The sequence below is a fragment of the Drosophila mauritiana genome, chromosome 2R, assembly GCF_004382145.1.
Source record: "Drosophila mauritiana strain mau12 chromosome 2R, ASM438214v1, whole genome shotgun sequence".
NCBI classification, from domain to species: Eukaryota; Metazoa; Arthropoda; class Insecta; order Diptera; family Drosophilidae; genus Drosophila; species Drosophila mauritiana.
Genome location: NC_046668.1, coordinates 15,788,077 through 15,804,091, shown reverse-complemented (window position 1 = coordinate 15,804,091; position 16,015 = coordinate 15,788,077). Strand labels below are relative to the sequence as shown.

General features: G+C 46.7%; 4 protein-coding genes across 5 annotated transcripts; 2 read left to right on the top strand and 2 right to left on the bottom strand.

Annotated features, from left to right (window-relative positions):
• The first annotated feature begins 39 nt into the window (after nucleotides 1–39).
• Nucleotides 40–1,873, top strand: LOC117137892 (threonylcarbamoyladenosine tRNA methylthiotransferase). The gene is made up of 2 exons (XM_033299625.1): nucleotides 40–1,111; nucleotides 1,170–1,873. The coding sequence occupies exons 1-2, from the start codon at nucleotides 122–124 to the stop codon at nucleotides 1,848–1,850; spliced, it is 1,671 nt and encodes a 556-aa protein (XP_033155516.1). The 5' UTR covers nucleotides 40–121; the 3' UTR covers nucleotides 1,851–1,873.
• Nucleotides 1,860–7,242, bottom strand: LOC117137891 (uridine-cytidine kinase-like 1). Of its 2 annotated transcripts, none has more exons than XM_033299624.1 (7): nucleotides 7,073–7,242; nucleotides 3,570–3,871; nucleotides 3,399–3,505; nucleotides 3,028–3,335; nucleotides 2,784–2,970; nucleotides 2,131–2,724; nucleotides 1,860–2,071 (listed from the first exon to the last, which is right to left on the bottom strand). In XM_033299624.1, exons 1-7 carry the CDS (start codon nucleotides 7,135–7,137, stop codon nucleotides 1,955–1,957), a joined length of 1,680 nt encoding a protein of 559 aa, XP_033155515.1. In that variant the 5' UTR covers nucleotides 7,138–7,242; the 3' UTR covers nucleotides 1,860–1,954. The 2 variants fall into 2 exon arrangements, with proteins under 2 accessions (XP_033155515.1, XP_033155514.1); XM_033299623.1 differs by lacking the exon at nucleotides 7,073–7,242 and adding an exon at nucleotides 5,824–6,557.
• Nucleotides 7,243–8,010: 768 nt separating this feature from the next.
• LOC117137889 lies at nucleotides 8,011–13,632 on the top strand. Its single transcript, XM_033299621.1, has 3 exons — nucleotides 8,011–8,206; nucleotides 8,369–8,532; nucleotides 8,593–13,632. Exons 1-3 carry the CDS (start codon nucleotides 8,149–8,151, stop codon nucleotides 13,033–13,035), a joined length of 4,665 nt encoding a protein of 1,554 aa, XP_033155512.1. The 5' UTR covers nucleotides 8,011–8,148; the 3' UTR covers nucleotides 13,036–13,632.
• A 212-nt stretch (nucleotides 13,633–13,844) lies between these two features.
• Nucleotides 13,845–14,876, bottom strand: LOC117137890 (proteasome subunit alpha type-5). The gene is made up of 3 exons (XM_033299622.1): nucleotides 14,773–14,876; nucleotides 14,573–14,711; nucleotides 13,845–14,514 (listed from the first exon to the last, which is right to left on the bottom strand). Exons 2-3 carry the CDS (start codon nucleotides 14,703–14,705, stop codon nucleotides 13,913–13,915), a joined length of 735 nt encoding a protein of 244 aa, XP_033155513.1. The 5' UTR covers nucleotides 14,706–14,711; nucleotides 14,773–14,876; the 3' UTR covers nucleotides 13,845–13,912.
• Between the last annotated feature and the right edge of the window lie 1,139 nt (nucleotides 14,877–16,015).

Here is a 16,015-nt window from a genome sequence, read left to right as displayed (position 1 = left end):
TAATCGGGAACCCTACCCGTACGCACTTCCCAACACTGCCGAAGTTAAGAAGAATGTAAACAGCTGGAATTGCGGCACATGTGTCTTGGCATAGAATCTAAAATAAGAAGAAGGAAAAACAATGTACCACCTTGGACAGGATCTGCCAGGCAACGATGTGGATGATATAGAGGATCTGATATCCGCCGATGATGTCAAGCCGCGTGAGCGCTACGAAAACAAAAAAACCGTTACGGTGCGAGCCAAGAAACGAGCCCAAATTCGACTTGAATCTCAAGAGGAGGAGGATAAACCGAAGCCCAAGATCCACGAGAGTGTCATACCCGGCACCCAGAAAGTTTTTGTGAAAACATGGGGCTGCGCCCACAACAATTCGGACTCGGAGTACATGGCCGGGCAGCTGGCTGCATACGGATATAGATTGAGTGGAAAGGAGGAGGCGGATCTGTGGCTGCTCAATAGCTGCACGGTTAAGAATCCTTCGGAGGACACGTTCCGCAACGAGATTAAGTCAGGCATGCAAAATGGCAAGTACGTCGTGGTCGCCGGTTGCGTTCCCCAGGGAGCTCCCAAATCGGACTATCTGAACGGTCTTTCCGTAATCGGTGTCCAGCAGATCGACCGAGTGGTGGAGGTCGTTGAAGAGACCCTTAAGGGTCACAGTGTCCAGCTGTTGCAGAACAAAAAGAAGGTCCATGGTCGGCGGGTAGCTGGAGCACCGCTCTCATTACCCAAAGTCCGCAAAAATCCATTAATAGAAATCATATCCATCAACTCTGGATGCCTAAATCAATGTACCTACTGCAAGACTAAACACGCCCGCGGTGACTTGGCCAGCTATCCTCCGGAGGAGGTTGTAGAGCGCGCCCGCCAATCGTTTGCTGAAGGCTGCTGCGAGATCTGGCTTACTTCCGAGGATACAGGAGCTTATGGTCGGGATATTGGAAGCTCATTGCCGGAATTGCTCTGGAAGCTGGTGGAAGTGATCCCCGAGAACTGCATGCTGCGTGTAGGCATGACCAATCCACCGTACATACTGGAGCATCTAGAGGAAGTGGCCAAGGTGATGCAGCACCCGAGAGTATACTCCTTTTTACACGTTCCTGTACAGGTAAGGATCTAGTGGAATATATAAATATTTTTCGATAGTCAATTATTTATTTTTATAGAGTGGTAGTGACTCCGTGCTGGGCGAGATGAAACGAGAGTACTGTCGGCAGGACTTTGAGCACGTTGTGGATTTCTTAAGGGAACGAGTTCCCGGTGTCACGATAGCTACAGATATAATTTGCGGTTTCCCAACAGAGACAGAAGACGATTTCGAGGAGACGATGACCCTTTGCGCCAAATATCGCTTTCCCAGCCTTTTCATCAATCAGTTCTTCCCTCGCCCAGGCACGCCTGCTGCTAAGATGGAGCGCATACCCGCAAATCTGGTGAAGAAACGAACTAAACGGCTCACGGATCTCTTCTACAGCTATGAACCCTATGCGGAAAGAGTGGGTGAAATATACACCGTCTTGGTTACAGAAGTTTCACACGACAAGCTGCATTACGTGGGCCACAACAAGAGCTACGAACAGGTACTGCTGCCCATGCGGGATAACCTTCTTGGTACTCGTGTCAATGTGCGAATTAGCAGTGCGAGCAAGTTTAGCATGGTGGGAGAAATTTTAGACGAAGAACGCGATTGGACGAGGTGTGCAAAAAAGCTGGAGTTACCAAACGTTCAAGTGCAAACCAGGAGCCGGGAAAGACTAATCCAACGGTATTTGGGCATTGCTCTGGTGGTGGGAAGTCTGGCTTTCCTCATACAGCTTGTAGTTCGACTTTTATACCCACTTCAATAAAACATCTCGTTCCAAATTCATAATTTAAGTAACGTATTGAACTTAACCTAAGATACATTAGAAACTTGATGATTCCATATAGGTATGGATTGGCCCAGATCTCCTTAGTACTCATCAGAGGGTTCCGTGCCAAAGTAGCGATCGCCAAAGTTACCAATGCCGGGTATAACATAAAACTTACTATTAATCTCCGGATCCAGAGCGGAAGTAACAATTTTCACCTACATAAGGGAGAACTCAATGTTAAATTCTGGCTTTTGCAAGTTAGTGTCAATCTCACCTTTGAGAAGGCATAGGCAATGGAGTGCACACCGATCTCAGCCATCAAAAGCGAGGCCAAGATAATGTTTTCCTCGGGTACATCGTGATCCAGCAGCACCCGAATGGCCATCATGGCCGCTGCTCCTGTGGCCACGGTGGCATCCATTAGTATCACCTTGTAGTCTTTTATGTCTTTAGGCAGCCTCAGATAGTAAAGCTCCGGCTCGCCGGTCTTAAGATTGGTCTGGATGAGGATCTTTCCAATGCGAATGTCCTTGCACACATCACAAACGGCTTGCTCCATGGTTTCACCAGCTCGGAGAATTGAGACGCCGCATATCTTGCGCGATTCCATACGCTTGCCCTCGTAAAGGACACCTTGTGGAGTCTCCACTGTGGTTTTCTTAAAGGGAAATAGACTTAGCGCATATTCAATGACTAGTCGTATCAGGCGCTTTGAGTAAAAGATAAACTCATCGCGGGACGTATTTCGGCAACGGATAAACGTGTGCAGACCCTTAATCTGGGGCGTGGGATGCAACAAGTGCAGAGAATGTGGCATTGGCTGGTCCTTGTAGGAGTTGGCCAGAGTTTCGCGCAGCTTGAATCCGCGCTGGAAGATAGACAGAGAAATTAACGAGGTGAACGACGATGCAAGCAGGCAATTCATACCAGTTGGAGCTGTGTGTGCACGTGCTGCACAATGAGATGGATGGCCACCTTGTTGTCGCCTCCACGAGGAACAATGATATCTGCATGGGCCATTGTTGGAGCTATGTAATTGCAATAGGAGGGCTTAACCATATTTAGGTATTGCTTCAGCACGCCCTTTAGGTCGCGTCCGCGCTGTGAGATGTCCCTAAAATTAAACATTCGCTTTTAATCAAGGTAGGCAGAGCCGATAACCATCACCTACCTTCTTAACCGCCTGGCCAGACGAATATCGGGATCTGTGTCCACAAAAATCTTCATGTCTAGCAATTCAAGTACTTCAGGACTATGGAAGGTAAGAATACCCTCGAAGATGATCACATTGGCCCCGTACATGGTTTTCGTTTGGCTCTCACGGCCATGTGTCACGAAATTGTAGACAGGAACTTCCACCTTGCGGCCCTCCTTCAGCTTGGTGAGCACGTCCAGCAGCAGCTCGATGTCAAAGGCATCCGGGTGATCGAAGTTATATTCGTTGATCAGGGCCTGCTCATGCTGTTTCTCATTAAGGATCTACAGGATGTCCATAATGAATTTAGTTAATGTATTTCGTCAACTAAAATATAATCCTCCAACCTTGTAGAAACAGTCCATGGACAACAGTGTTACCCATGGAACGTCTAGGCTTTCGATGATTTTCTCAGCCACTGTGGTCTTGCCAGAGGCACTACCACCGCAGATTCCTGAAGGAAATTAAGCACATTAGAGAGACTAGAATGATTTGTTTTTGGGGAGTGATGTGTGTACCTATGACGAAGGGCTCCACCTGTTGCCCAGCACAATTGTACCACGGCGGTCGTCCGGCCGTGTAGATCGTGCGGTTATTTGCGCGTATGATGCATTCGGACGGATTCGCGGTGGTGGTCTGGTTGCCAATGGATGTGGTTCGCTGTCTCCTACCAGAACGTTTCAGAGGCGACTCCAACGATGCTTTAGCAGGCACTGTGGTGGGCGAGGCCGGGCAGCAGTTGAGATCCCCGGGCAGGCCATTGCCCAGGTCGGCATACGGATCCACGTAGAGTTGCTCGGTGACATCCGAACGGTCATCGCTGCAAATAGTATGTATATAGATTAGTTGGCGATTATCAAGTTCTACACTCCCACCATTTAACGATGACGTTAGCCACAAGTAAAATTATTGGAATTCAGTGATTAGCCATGAGATAACATTTTTATCACCGAGCACTGATTAATTTCATAATAATTTCAAATATTTTTATATGTACGATAGAGTAGATTACAGAACGTGTTAGTGAAATTTCTTGCAATGCAAGCTTAAAGCTGTAAGTTCAAGGATGCAGTATACTCACTGACCTACTCTACTTTAACAGCCCCCATCTGCACACATATTGACACCCACACAAACGCAAAAAACCAGGCATATCGCCGACGTACAATTAATCTACTGCTCAATATGTTCTATAAATAGACAAGTTACTTGAGACCTTAATTGAATGTGATAGAAGATAACATCGTTACGTATTATCAGGTTAATTCTTATATGGCTTTCACTGAGAACAGCTAACAAGTTACATTTACAGCTCCCTTAATAAATCCCGTTGGTATAGCAAAATTATTGCACGAATATGCAGTAATATATGGGAATATTAGTGATTTGGCATGAAATACGATATGATCATGATGGGTTGATATCTAATATCAACATAAATATACATATAAGTTCACAACAAAATGTACGTAAATGGTCAACATTCGATTGAAAATCATATGATGTTTGTATTAAATGTTTTACAGGTTATTGACACATTACTTTAATAAATGTGCCCTATCTATTATTACGTTTGGGTATTTCTACCATGTGCGTTGCAGAATGTTGACGTGACCTTACGCTTTCTAAGTAGACGAATGGTTTTTCCGGTCATATTTGGCAGTTAAAACAACAAATACAGACAATAACTAGGGCCAAGTACATGCAAAAACACTCATCATACAATTCTGGGAAGATTTCAAAAATAAGAAAATAGGGGCCGGCAGACAAAGCAACGCTAGACGGATCCATTTATCGAATGCTGCGTAGGCGCGTTCGTTGCACTCAATCTTTCCGTCTTTCTCTGTATCTTCTGCTCTTTATTAGCTTGCCAAAATGAAATTCACCGCACAGAAAGAAAAAGCTGGATTAATATTTTAAAAAATTTTGGAGATTTCTGCAAAAAGTCATAATAAATTACTTTGTTCAAATGCAAAAAACATTGTCAAAATTTCAGAACAATATTTATCAAAAAATAAAAACGATAAATATTAAAATAAGTTTAGGCTACTTGTTATGAAATGTACATTTAGAAGAATCAAATATGTTCAAGATGTATTTATTTATATACAGCTTTAAATTTTTCTCTCAGTGTGGGGCCAATAATCTGGTGACGGCACAGACGAGATTCCTCTGCATATTTTTAGTTTTTGCACACCAACAAAAGAAGCGAGAGATGAGCGCTTGCCACGTGTGCTGTGCTCTTCCCGAATAAGGAACCAACAGGTTATGGCCTTCCAGGCGGGTGGGACAAGGACGGCAAGCGGGAGTTTCCCGGCGAGGGAGATGCAGGACATGGGGAGCAAAAGGGAGGCTGAGAGAACTGGAAATGGCAAACCGATAGACGTGGCTCATGTGCGTTGTTGTGATCGCTGCCATGTTGAAGAATTGAGAGAGCATTTGCTGACGCTATCGTCATTTCACCATTTGTTGTTATTTGCCGCGCGGCAGACTCATTAAACAATGTTAAACACAGCAAGCGTTAATTAAACACTGAGAACAGAAAGAGACGTCGTGAATCGGGAGTACTGGACAAACAAGCGCAGCACCAAAACAATTAGAATGTCGGTAAATAACACAACAGAAACAACTAAAAGCACTCAAATACAAACGCACACACACAGATGCCCATGCACAAATGAATGTACAAACATACATATATGAACGTCTGTATGTATAATGGGACTTCGATTGGTTTTTACGTTAAGAAATGGGGAAAATGCAATGAATTACATGTGACCATTGGTTTTGGCTGCTATAGCCTTAACCTTTGACTGCAGATGATGCTGTTGTTGTTGCTGCTGCTGCTGATGTGGTTGCTGATGTAGCTGTTGCTGCTGGTGGTTTGCGATGGTTAGTAAACCGGCGGATGCGGCTGCAAATGCTGAGTTCGCTTTTGCCCCTTTTGGCACATCGTTGTTGCTACTATTATTGCTGTTGTTCTTGATGTTGTGGCCCGACTTGCTGCACAAAAACGTGATGCTGCTCATTTTAGCCCGATCCCGATCTGCCAACGATTTTGAATCACTCAGTTCGGCGGCGTGGGCGTGAGAACTTGGATGTGGAGGCAGCAAGAACACAGCAACCGGCGATGCCAAGCCAAAATGGGTCACTCACTCACTCACACAACGCTCACGCGAATCACCGCCGGCGTGGATCACATGTGATTTAGAGCTTTTATTTTGTACGCAGCGATTCACCTTTTGCGTTGCGGCCAATATTTATTCGATAACTAATGGAAACAAAAAATTATGGCAAAGGTGTAGCGAGAAGTGCGAGGTGAGCGGCGTTTGGGGATTGAATGACAAGAAAAAGTGTTAAGGCAGCTAAGGTTAAAAAGCTGCGCTGCGCTGCGGTTTCCTCTGCCGACGTCGTCTCTGCATTGTTGTTGTCGCAAGCCTTCCTAGAGGTGGGCGTGTGGTACATGAGGTTTGGCGTGACACGACTCGGTCGAAGGTGTTTACATGTTAGCCAAATTTGCATAACAAATGTCTTTTTCACTTTTGTTAAGCGAAGGATTTTTGATTTTTTACAGAAAAAAATGATTCCAATATTTTAGAAGCATAAAATATTTTACGCAACATTACAAGTTACTCGCTCACGCGCCCATCCTTAGCTTGTAACTGTTCTCGCAGGGGATTCGCTTTCTCTCTCTCTCTTCCGATCCGATGCAACCGGCGAATATATCGAAATTGAATTTATCACATGTTATGCGTTTGCACATGTAGTGGTGTTTGCGAACGCAGGCCCTATGCCATTTCCCAGCATTTATTTATATTGCGTGCTTAGAGGCCCCACGACGCACACATGTAAATAGGTACGTACGTACATACGATGAATGGTTTGGAGCACATGCTCTTTAGATATGTATGTGCGCGGGTGTGTGTGAGTGTGTATCACATTCTAATGACTTTTGTTGGATTTTCACACTTTACTTTCGGCATTGCGTGAATTAATGCGGCATTAAAAAGTCATTTGTTACCTGTCAGAGCTAGCGGAACTCGATGGGTTGTAGAACTTGATTTGTTTCGTCTGGGTCACAGACATTTCGACCAGAGAATAGTGATTGCAGCAGCCAGTTGCAGCGATTAGAAAAAAACACGCGGTGATTTACTTCGTCGTGCCTCTCCCTCTCCCAGCAAGTGACTGATTCGTTTCTGAAGGCATTGCGTTGGAAAAACGTGCGCCGCCTTCGTATACATACATATGTATACATCTACCCGAGCTTGAATGGTCAAGTAAAGTGCTAATTGTTAGCTGGGGCAAGGCATTGGAGCGGAGGGACGCTCATTGGCTTGTTTATCTCCATTTGATGCTGTCATTGAGGCATTTATTTGTATGTTTTGGGGCAATTCAATTCCATTCGCAAGACGCTCAGCTGTTAGATTGGGGCGGCGGCAGTGTTGCGAAACGCAGCTGGCTGTTGGATTTCAGGGAATTCCAGTGTGAATGGCAAAAACATAAGCGGGATTTTTAAATGTATGAAAATTACTTCGAGTTTTTGTCAATAAATGTGCATATTTTACATAAATGGATAATTCTTCGTTTCTAAAAGATTGGCTTAAAGGTTGTAAATAGCGGTAGTGATCGGAAAATATATCAACATGAGACAATTGACCTATTCGATTTTTTTTGTTGGTCCTCTATCGATAACGGTAAGGCTAAGAGCAAAGTATGCACTGCAAACCAAATTCATATAAATTAAGGCTATAAAAATAAACACATAAAGAAGCAAGTGGCTGTTTTCTGTCTGTCTTGGATAAAGAAACATGTAGTGCATCACATATATTTTCTATTATCTTCTTGTTCTCTCTCTTAAAGAAACTTTGAATAAATTGCATTTTGTTCATTTTTGAAATGCATTAAATAATCGATTGTCACGCTAGTTCGATAGTATTAAGCGAGCAACGAGTATTGTTCCAGCTCTAAAAGATGGTCACTCCGGACCAGAGAGACGCAACAATATAGCAATTCTGAACTTGGTTCGAGTGTTTTTGCAGCACAGATTGATAATATGCCGTAGGTGCGGCCCAGCGCGGATCATCAGCAGCAGCAGCGATGGCCTACATCAACATCGCCGAGTGGACGCCCGACCAGGTCACCGACTGGATCAAAGGTAACGCTCGAGGTCAAGGAAAGCGCAGCTGAGAAAAAAAAACTGCATCTCGCAGCCACTGCCCCAAAAAGCAGCAGCAACAACAAGTGCAACAAGAATTTCCGCTTTGTTCAAGGTTTCAACAGGCACATCATTATAATTATGTTTTCCTGATTTTCGCAGGTCTGGATGAGTCTATGAAGGGGTATTTGTACGAGTTCTCCAAGCAGGAGATCGGCGGACGGGCGTTGCTCAACATACGGCCATACGAGCTGGAGAATCTGGGCATGCTGCGCATTGGCCATCAGGAGATCGTGCTGGAGGCGGTGGAGAACTTAAGGAACTTTGTGAGACCTCAAACAAATATTGTGACATACAGAACCGCTAATAAAAGTTTGATATTCCAGCACTATCACCTGAAAAACGACAATCTGCAGTTCATGGCCTTGCATGTGGCCACGGCAGCCAAGAATCTGCATCGCGAACTGGCCAGGAATCACGCGGAGAGCACTAAGATCGATACCCGAATACTGCACGATATTACCAGGACGATAGCTACTCTAAAGCCATTGGTGGGCAGCCTGGAGCGAACACCGTTCCGTAAGCAGGAGATGTACCGCGAATATTGTGGCAATGTGCTCAAATGCGGCCTGGAGCTGGCAACAATTGCCCACCGGGATCGTTTTGCCCTGCAACCGGTGCCAGCGATTCGACAGTCAGCGGAACGGCTCGAGAATCTTGCCAACTTTGTAATCCAGGACATATCTGATCCCATGGTTCTGCAGCCTGCCTCCCTAAATCTTGTCACCCTTAAAAAACGCGAATCGGAGTTGGGTTTCAACATAGAGTCCAGTTATAATGGCATTCACCGTGTCACGGATATCAAGTACAACTCGCCAGCTCACAATTCCGGAAAAATCGAAGATGGCGACGAGATTGTGCAGATCAACTACCAGACTGTGGTGGGTTGGCAGCATCGAACAGTACTGGAGCATCTGAGAGAAGCGCTTCCAGATGTGGTGCTGACGGTGAAAAAACGGCCTAAGCACACCAAGATGTTTGGACAGATCTATATGCAGCCGTACAGGTTGCCCAGCAAGAAGAGGAATATGGCCGCTCGCTGGGCGGCACAGATGCCAAGTCCCCGTGCTGCATTTTTAACCCTGGACACGGAGCAACTGGCAACAGGAGGAACAGGAAGCGCGGTGCCAGATCCCAGTAAATCCCTAAGCAGTGAAAAGAGAGAGGTGCTTACCAAGGTCAATCCAGTGTCCTCTGCCTCCGACTCTGATTCCAGCTGCAGTGATATTCCAACACCCACGGATCCCAAGCTAGCCGCACGGGAGATCCGTTTGTATTACCCAAAGCCAAGAGCTTTGCTCCAACGAAGAAACACTATTTGTGGATGCGAGTATCTTAGCCTGAAAAACTCGGATCTAGTCGTTCCATCGTGGCACGAAAGAAAGCCAGGAGTTGGTTCGCCCACCAATTGCGACCCTGGCTCGCCCAGTATACGGGATAAGTCGATATCCTTCGGTTATGGCCTAGAGATGGCCGCAAGGCCGACCACTTGCATTGGGATTGCGGGCGATACCTCCACGGACAAGGCCAGGCGAATGTTTCATGAGGTGAGAAAACTAAAGCAGCTGACGGAGGACTCGCAGCGCGAATTCCTCGTGGATCGTTACAAGCCGGGAGTTAGCAAAGTAGTTCGATTCGACGCCAAGGAAGATTATGTGATGAAGAATGAAAAGTTTATCTGTAACGTTGAGAACACCATACTGGAGACCTTTGAACCGATTCCCTTTGCGGATGAGGGAGATGAGGACGCCTTGGAAACGCTGCGCAACTGCAAAACCGAAAACGCCGAGGAACTCCTAGAAGCAATTAATCTGGCTACAAAAGGTCAGGACTTGCCCCTGGCTGAGGCCATCAACATGCCTTTGCTGCAGCAGGGTCGAAGGGGCCGATTAGACAAGAGTCATAGTACTCCGGCATACGACAATTCTGGTGAGGAATCGGATACGCCGCCAGCGATTGAGCCAAGAAAGGAGTTCCTGCTTGTCACACCTCCAGCACCGCCACCGCGACCCCGCAAGCAAAGGGAAATGACGCCACCGGCGGTGCCTCCACCTCCACCAAAACCAGCCAGCATGCAGTCGGCTAGTAGTATCACCAGTATCTCCATTCCCGTGCCAGTACCTGTGCCAGCCGCAGTCGATCCATCGGAGATCAGTGAGCTTCATACGCCCAGCAAATCCCGCACACTGACCCTTAAAAAGAAGCACAGCTTAATGGCCAAGCGGCGGAACACAAATCTCAAGCTGTTGGGAACTGGGGATATCCAAGGTCACCTGTACAGACGCAAGAAAAATCATCGCGGAGTGACTTACTGGGCGAGGATCTACTTCGTGATGCTGGATACGATACTGTACGGATTTCGCAGTAAGCAGAGTACCAGCGCCAGCTTGGTAATATTTTTGCCGGGCTTTACGGTTTCATTGGCAAAAGAAGTGCACTCCAAACCGCATGCCTTTAAAGTTTACCACACGGCCAAGAGCTTCTACTTTGCGGCTGAGTCGCTGGACGCACTTAACCAGTGGGTGGACTTCTTGCGCCAGGCTTCGCTCAAAGTGCCGCCTAGTACGGGTTCAAAAGGCGGTGGTGATGCTAAGGATTTGTATTCGGAGAACGACAGCTCAGGCGAGGAATGCGATGCCCTTGTGATCCAGAATCTAAGCACGCCCTCGCCGCAGGGCAACAAGGAGTCAATGTCCATGTCGATGACACTATCTGGCGGAACACCACCTTCCTCTGCACCCATTAAGCACGAACGCGGCTACTTGGACTCGTTTCGCAAATTTACGAATACATTCAAGAGCAGTGCAGCGAAACCGTCGAGCGACATCCCTGTGCCAACGGAGCAGTACCGCAGCTATAGGAAGGTGCCAGGCGGAAGTTTTGGCATTCAGATTGGTGCCAATACCCCGGGCTACCATGATCCCGCAATGCCGCCGACACAGATTCCACCTTTGGTGGGTCCAAAGCTATCGCGTAGCTCTAGTAGAAGTTCGGTGGTAAGTGGAACCGAGTCTGCCGTATCATTATCTGCTTCGATTCTCGGTCCGCCCGCCTCGCCAGCGCCCACGCCCACGCCTACGGCCACTCCTACGTCGCTACAGCATCAGAGCTCCGAGGAGAGTCCAAGTCAGAGCCAGAGTCAGAGTCCCAGTAGCAAGTCAAGTTTGAAGAAGGCACCATTCAACTTCTTGCACGCCTCAAATCCGAATTTGGTGGAATTCGATTTCCATACTTCGAAAACACTACTCCCCAAGATGAGTGTGGGCAATACGCTGGACCATGGTCATAATATACAGGGCTTTGTGACGCTTAAGGATCTGATGCTGCGCAAACAGGAGGAGGAGGCCCAGGAGATGTACAATAATCGAGTGCACTTGGGGGTGGAAAAGCACAAGCACGCACGGACGGAATCCACGGCCAGTCAGCAGAGCGCCATGAGCAGCAGCGTGACAAAGCCGCTGGAGAAGTTGCCCAAGATCCAGAGCGTGAGTCTTCCCAAAACGCCCGACTACGAGATCAGTTTTAAGCCTGACGACGAGAGTATTAAGAGAACCAGAACCAAGGAAGGTCAGAAGTTGCGCGACTTTGGTTACGAGCTGATATGTGGGGATGAGCCGAGCACCAGCTCCAGCAGCCGGCACGAGCATCACCATCACCATAACCATCACCAACACCACCTGCAGCACGTGCAACAGCAGCAGCAGCAGCTACATCAGCAGTCGCAGCAGCAACACAGCAGCAAGGCCAAGCACTTCTTGCGCTCACAGCAGTTACAGCTCTCCAGTTTCCTGCACAAGACCAGCAGCGGCGGCAGCGGCAAGAGTTCCGGATCCGGTGCGGATCAGAAGAAGTCCAAAGGAAAGTCTAGCAGCGATCGTCGGTTTCCCTTTTCCAAGCACTCAACTGGCTCCACGGGCAGTGGCTGTGGACCGGGTCATGCTATGACTATGACGCTGCCGCTGAACAAGAAGTCCAAATCGAATCACGCCTTGGATGGAGCCGTAGGCAATGGAGTCACCATCATCGGCAGCGGCAGCAGCATCAAGAAAAGCCAGACTTACAATCAGGATTTGCGAGACAAGATAGTGGGCACCAAGTACGATGCGCATCGCAAGAACTCGGCGCCGATACCGATCTTTTCGAAGCTCTCCATATCGGGTGGCACGCCGGCGAAGCCCTCCAAGGAGAATCGTTTCCTGGGCTCACCGCTGCTGCACCGCACGCTGTTTGGGCACCATCATCATCAGCAGCAGGCAGTAACGCCACCAAGCAGTGCGGATCCCGATTGCGATCAGGAGATATTCTCCCAAATCACCCTGCCCACGCACAATCAGGCGGGCTATCGAAGTTACCGGGGACCTGGCATACTAACCACCTCGACCACTAATTTGTGCTCGTCGGAGGGCTTGCAGCCGCCGTTGCCGCCAGCGCCACCGCCTCCCGTCAACGCCAGCAGGCAGAGAGAGGAGGAGCCAGCGGAGGCAACGATATCAGAGTGTGCGGCCACTCCAAAAGTGTCCACTTCGGGATCTGTGGATTCGAAGGCGGCAACGCCGGACTACCCAAATATGGAGTGTCCGCCTGTCTTTGAGCCGGAAATCTACTCGCTCAGCGATACCAGCTTGTCCCGCCTCATGATGCGGACACCCAGCAGCAGTGGTGCCACCAGTGCCGCCGCCAGCACCAACAACAACAATAATAATAATAACACCAATAACAACACCAACACCAACAGCAGTCCCAGTGGCGGCGAACACCATCAGACCTAGATGTGTGATGAAAACTATTGTGAATGCTCGCGGGGATTAGCCCCCGTTTACTTATGTATTTATACACACGCATATAGAGATATATATATATTATATATAGCGATATTCTCGTACGATATAGGTATACAACTTGTTCATTTTGATCGTCTTCCCTGTCTGTCCACCAGCAACAAACACACGCATACCTGCAATCCCTTCGATTCGAAACCCACTTAGATGTAAATGTTTAATCTGCCTTATTTGCATTGTATTTCGGTTCTAGGCAAAATGTTTTACACATGTATTCACGCAAGCAAAACAATGAATTATAGCAAAAATGGAGAATAACTTTAGAAGTCTGTGCATCGAACAAAGACGGTTCATTATGATTTGCCTTTGTACGCGATTAACCAAGTTAATCCGAGCTGTTTGATTTGCTCAACAGTTTGTGTCTAGATTGCGTGTACTATACATATATTATTATGCGAAACGAGATATTATTGTAATGGCATCCAGCGACGCCAATGGAGCCACAAATGTTGTAGCGAATGCAAGAAATATATATACACAATTACACGAAATATACATGCATACGAATAAAGTCAACTGTACATAATAGAAAAATGATCTTTTTATTTTGGAATTTTTCAAATGATAAAAAAAGAGCAGTGGTGGTTTCATTAGATGAGGATTGTGAATCTTTTTACGCAAACAACGTGTTCAAAGGCCCAAGAAATAAGAATCTCCGGACAGAAGTACCGAATCCTGCTTCTTTTTACTAATGTAACCAAATAAACTTGATCAGAACGAGTATTACCTTCTAATATTAGTTCGATTTAGAATCCCTTTCTTTATTCACATTACATTTGAAGTTAGACCAATTTTAAACCACTGCCGCTTACGCAATGTTCTTAATGTGCTCCTCCACCTCCTCCTTGGTGAACATGTAGAACTCCTTTTCCTTGGTCATGGTCATCACCTCCACATTGGTGGAGTTCAGTTTCTCCTCCATGACCTGTTTAAGTGTGTTGAGCGAAAGTTCGATAGCCTCACTGAGACTCATCTGGGTAGTAAAGGATTGCTGCAGATTCTGCTCAGCACCTTCGCTACCCGAACCAATGGCCTTGGCTCCGTAGCGCACGAAAGTGCCGGAGGGATCCATGTGCCACAACTGTGGCTGTCCAGCCTCGATGCCGGCAAATAGAATGGCCACGCCAAAGGGACGACTCATGGCGGCGGCACCATCGCTGTCGCCGCTATCACCGAACTGGATGGCCAAAGTGGACACAGCCTGGGCGCAGGACTCGATGGACATGCGCTCGTTGTAGACGAACCAGTGGTTCTGGCACTCCACGCGTGCCCTTTCGATCAGAGTCCTGGCGTCGGCCATCAAGCCGGAGGTGGCGCAACCAATGTGCTTGTCAACCTCAACGATCTTCTCCACAGTACTGGGTACCATTAGCGGCGAAGTGATGCGCTTCTCCACTGCCAAAACCACTCCTGTAATGAAATTTTACCATTAGATCTCTGCCTGCACTTATGCCAGCGAAGAACGTACCCTCCGACGTGCAAATTCCAATTGCTGTGGAGCCCAATTTGATGGCCTCAATGGCATATTCCACTTGGAAGAGGCGGCCCTCCGGCGAGAAGGTGTTCACGCCTCTGTCGTACTCGGAACGGGTGAGAAACATGGTGGGCTGTAATTGAGTTGAGTGTTATGCACGCTGATTGACAAATAACACTTCGAAAAGGGCTTACTTTTCTTTAATTTCCTTAACAAAATCGCAAACAAATGCCGGATGACTTGACGCTGAAATGACTTGCGGATAAAGTGCCGTCTCTAAGTATATCGATAAACAGTGCTGCCACATAGCATAAATAAAAATCATTCCATTGATAACATTACCGTACTAAACATGGGTTGGCAGCGCCGGATCAAAATTAGTTGATCTGGCAAGATTGTCGCTGTTAATTTTTACAAATATTTGAATAAAAAAATAAATATATATTTTGAAATTAGTATTGCTGCGATTTTAAGTTTTCATTTACAATTACGCTCACAAGGAATATTTTTAAGGAGTCGAAGATTTTTAAGCCATTTTCAATATAGTTTTTAGAAATCTTAACTTTTATAGGTTTTCGACTGAATTAACTGAATTTAGCTCTGCTGCAATGCCAATCAAGTTTCTTGCATTTCCCGCTTTAATGCCCAAATTGACACAATTGCCATTAAGCCTTTAAATGGTTATATAAGTCAAACAACCAGTTAAATGTTGGACTACTTCAAGGACCCGGTTTAATTACCAATTTCCAGATTCGTTTATACTTGATTTAGGCTACTATCATCTAAATATCTATTTTTAATTTCCGATATATTTGTATTAGCTTCACATACGAGTGCACCAGTTTAATGTGGGCTAAAGGAAGCAGTTGCATAACAATCGAATTAAGAGATTTACTTTCACATTGGCGGCTCGTCGGCTTGTCCGACTGTCCAATTATGGCAATTTCAAATCTAATCACACCCCACACGCACAGTCTCCAACGGTCAGAAAATCCCCGCGTTACAAGAGAAGCCATGATTGAATGGATATGGAATAACGATTGGGTCAAGGTTGCCATCTTGTCTTACCCTTCTTTTAAAGATAAAGCGAACGTGCGCCACAAGATGCGAAGATTTCTGAAGATTTGGGAGTGGCGCGAAGAGAAGAGCAGGGGAGAAGTATTACCACCACTTAACCAAAAAAAAAATAAAAATCAAGTGAAGGTCGTTGACCAAATGCAGTGCGCGGGACAGGGAGAGCATCCGGCGTGTGCGAGCGAGAGAGACAGACACTGCAAACCCGTTAATCAGACCGAAAGAGCCGTTAATTGCACCGAAGAATTGCAATAGCAAAATGGTGCAAAAGTTGTCAGGTGGAGAGTGGGGGGGGGGGGGGGCTTTAAAGTGGGGGGCAAACTGGACAATGGGCAATTAGCGGGCAAAAAAAAGCGGGGCCTA

Bases quoted from the DNA above. Each gene is read 5' to 3' on its own strand.
- LOC117137890 (XM_033299622.1), bottom strand. From the start codon at position 14,705: ATGTTTCTCACCCGTTCCGAGTACGACAGAGGCGTGAACACCTTCTCG. The intron at 14,515-14,572 runs GTACGTTCTTCG...ATTTCATTACAG, and splicing joins TGGAATTTGCACGTCGGAGG to GAGTGGTTTTGGCAGTGGAG.
- LOC117137892 (XM_033299625.1), top strand. From the start codon at position 122: ATGTACCACCTTGGACAGGATCTGCCAGGCAACGATGTGGATGATATA. The intron at 1,112-1,169 runs GTAAGGATCTAG...TTATTTTTATAG, and splicing joins TTTTACACGTTCCTGTACAG to AGTGGTAGTGACTCCGTGCT.
- LOC117137889 (XM_033299621.1), top strand. From the start codon at position 8,149: ATGGCCTACATCAACATCGCCGAGTGGACGCCCGACCAGGTCACCGAC. The intron at 8,207-8,368 runs GTAACGCTCGAG...TGATTTTCGCAG, and splicing joins GGTCACCGACTGGATCAAAG to GTCTGGATGAGTCTATGAAG. The intron at 8,533-8,592 runs GTGAGACCTCAA...TTGATATTCCAG, and splicing joins TGGAGAACTTAAGGAACTTT to CACTATCACCTGAAAAACGA.
- LOC117137891 (XM_033299623.1), bottom strand. From the start codon at position 6,080: ATGAGCAGCATCACGTTTTTGTGCAGCAAGTCGGGCCACAACATCAAG. The intron at 2,971-3,027 runs GTAGGTGATGGT...GTTTAATTTTAG, and splicing joins CTGGCCAGGCGGTTAAGAAG to GGACATCTCACAGCGCGGAC. The intron at 2,725-2,783 runs GTATGAATTGCC...TCTATCTTCCAG, and splicing joins TGCACACACAGCTCCAACTG to CGCGGATTCAAGCTGCGCGA.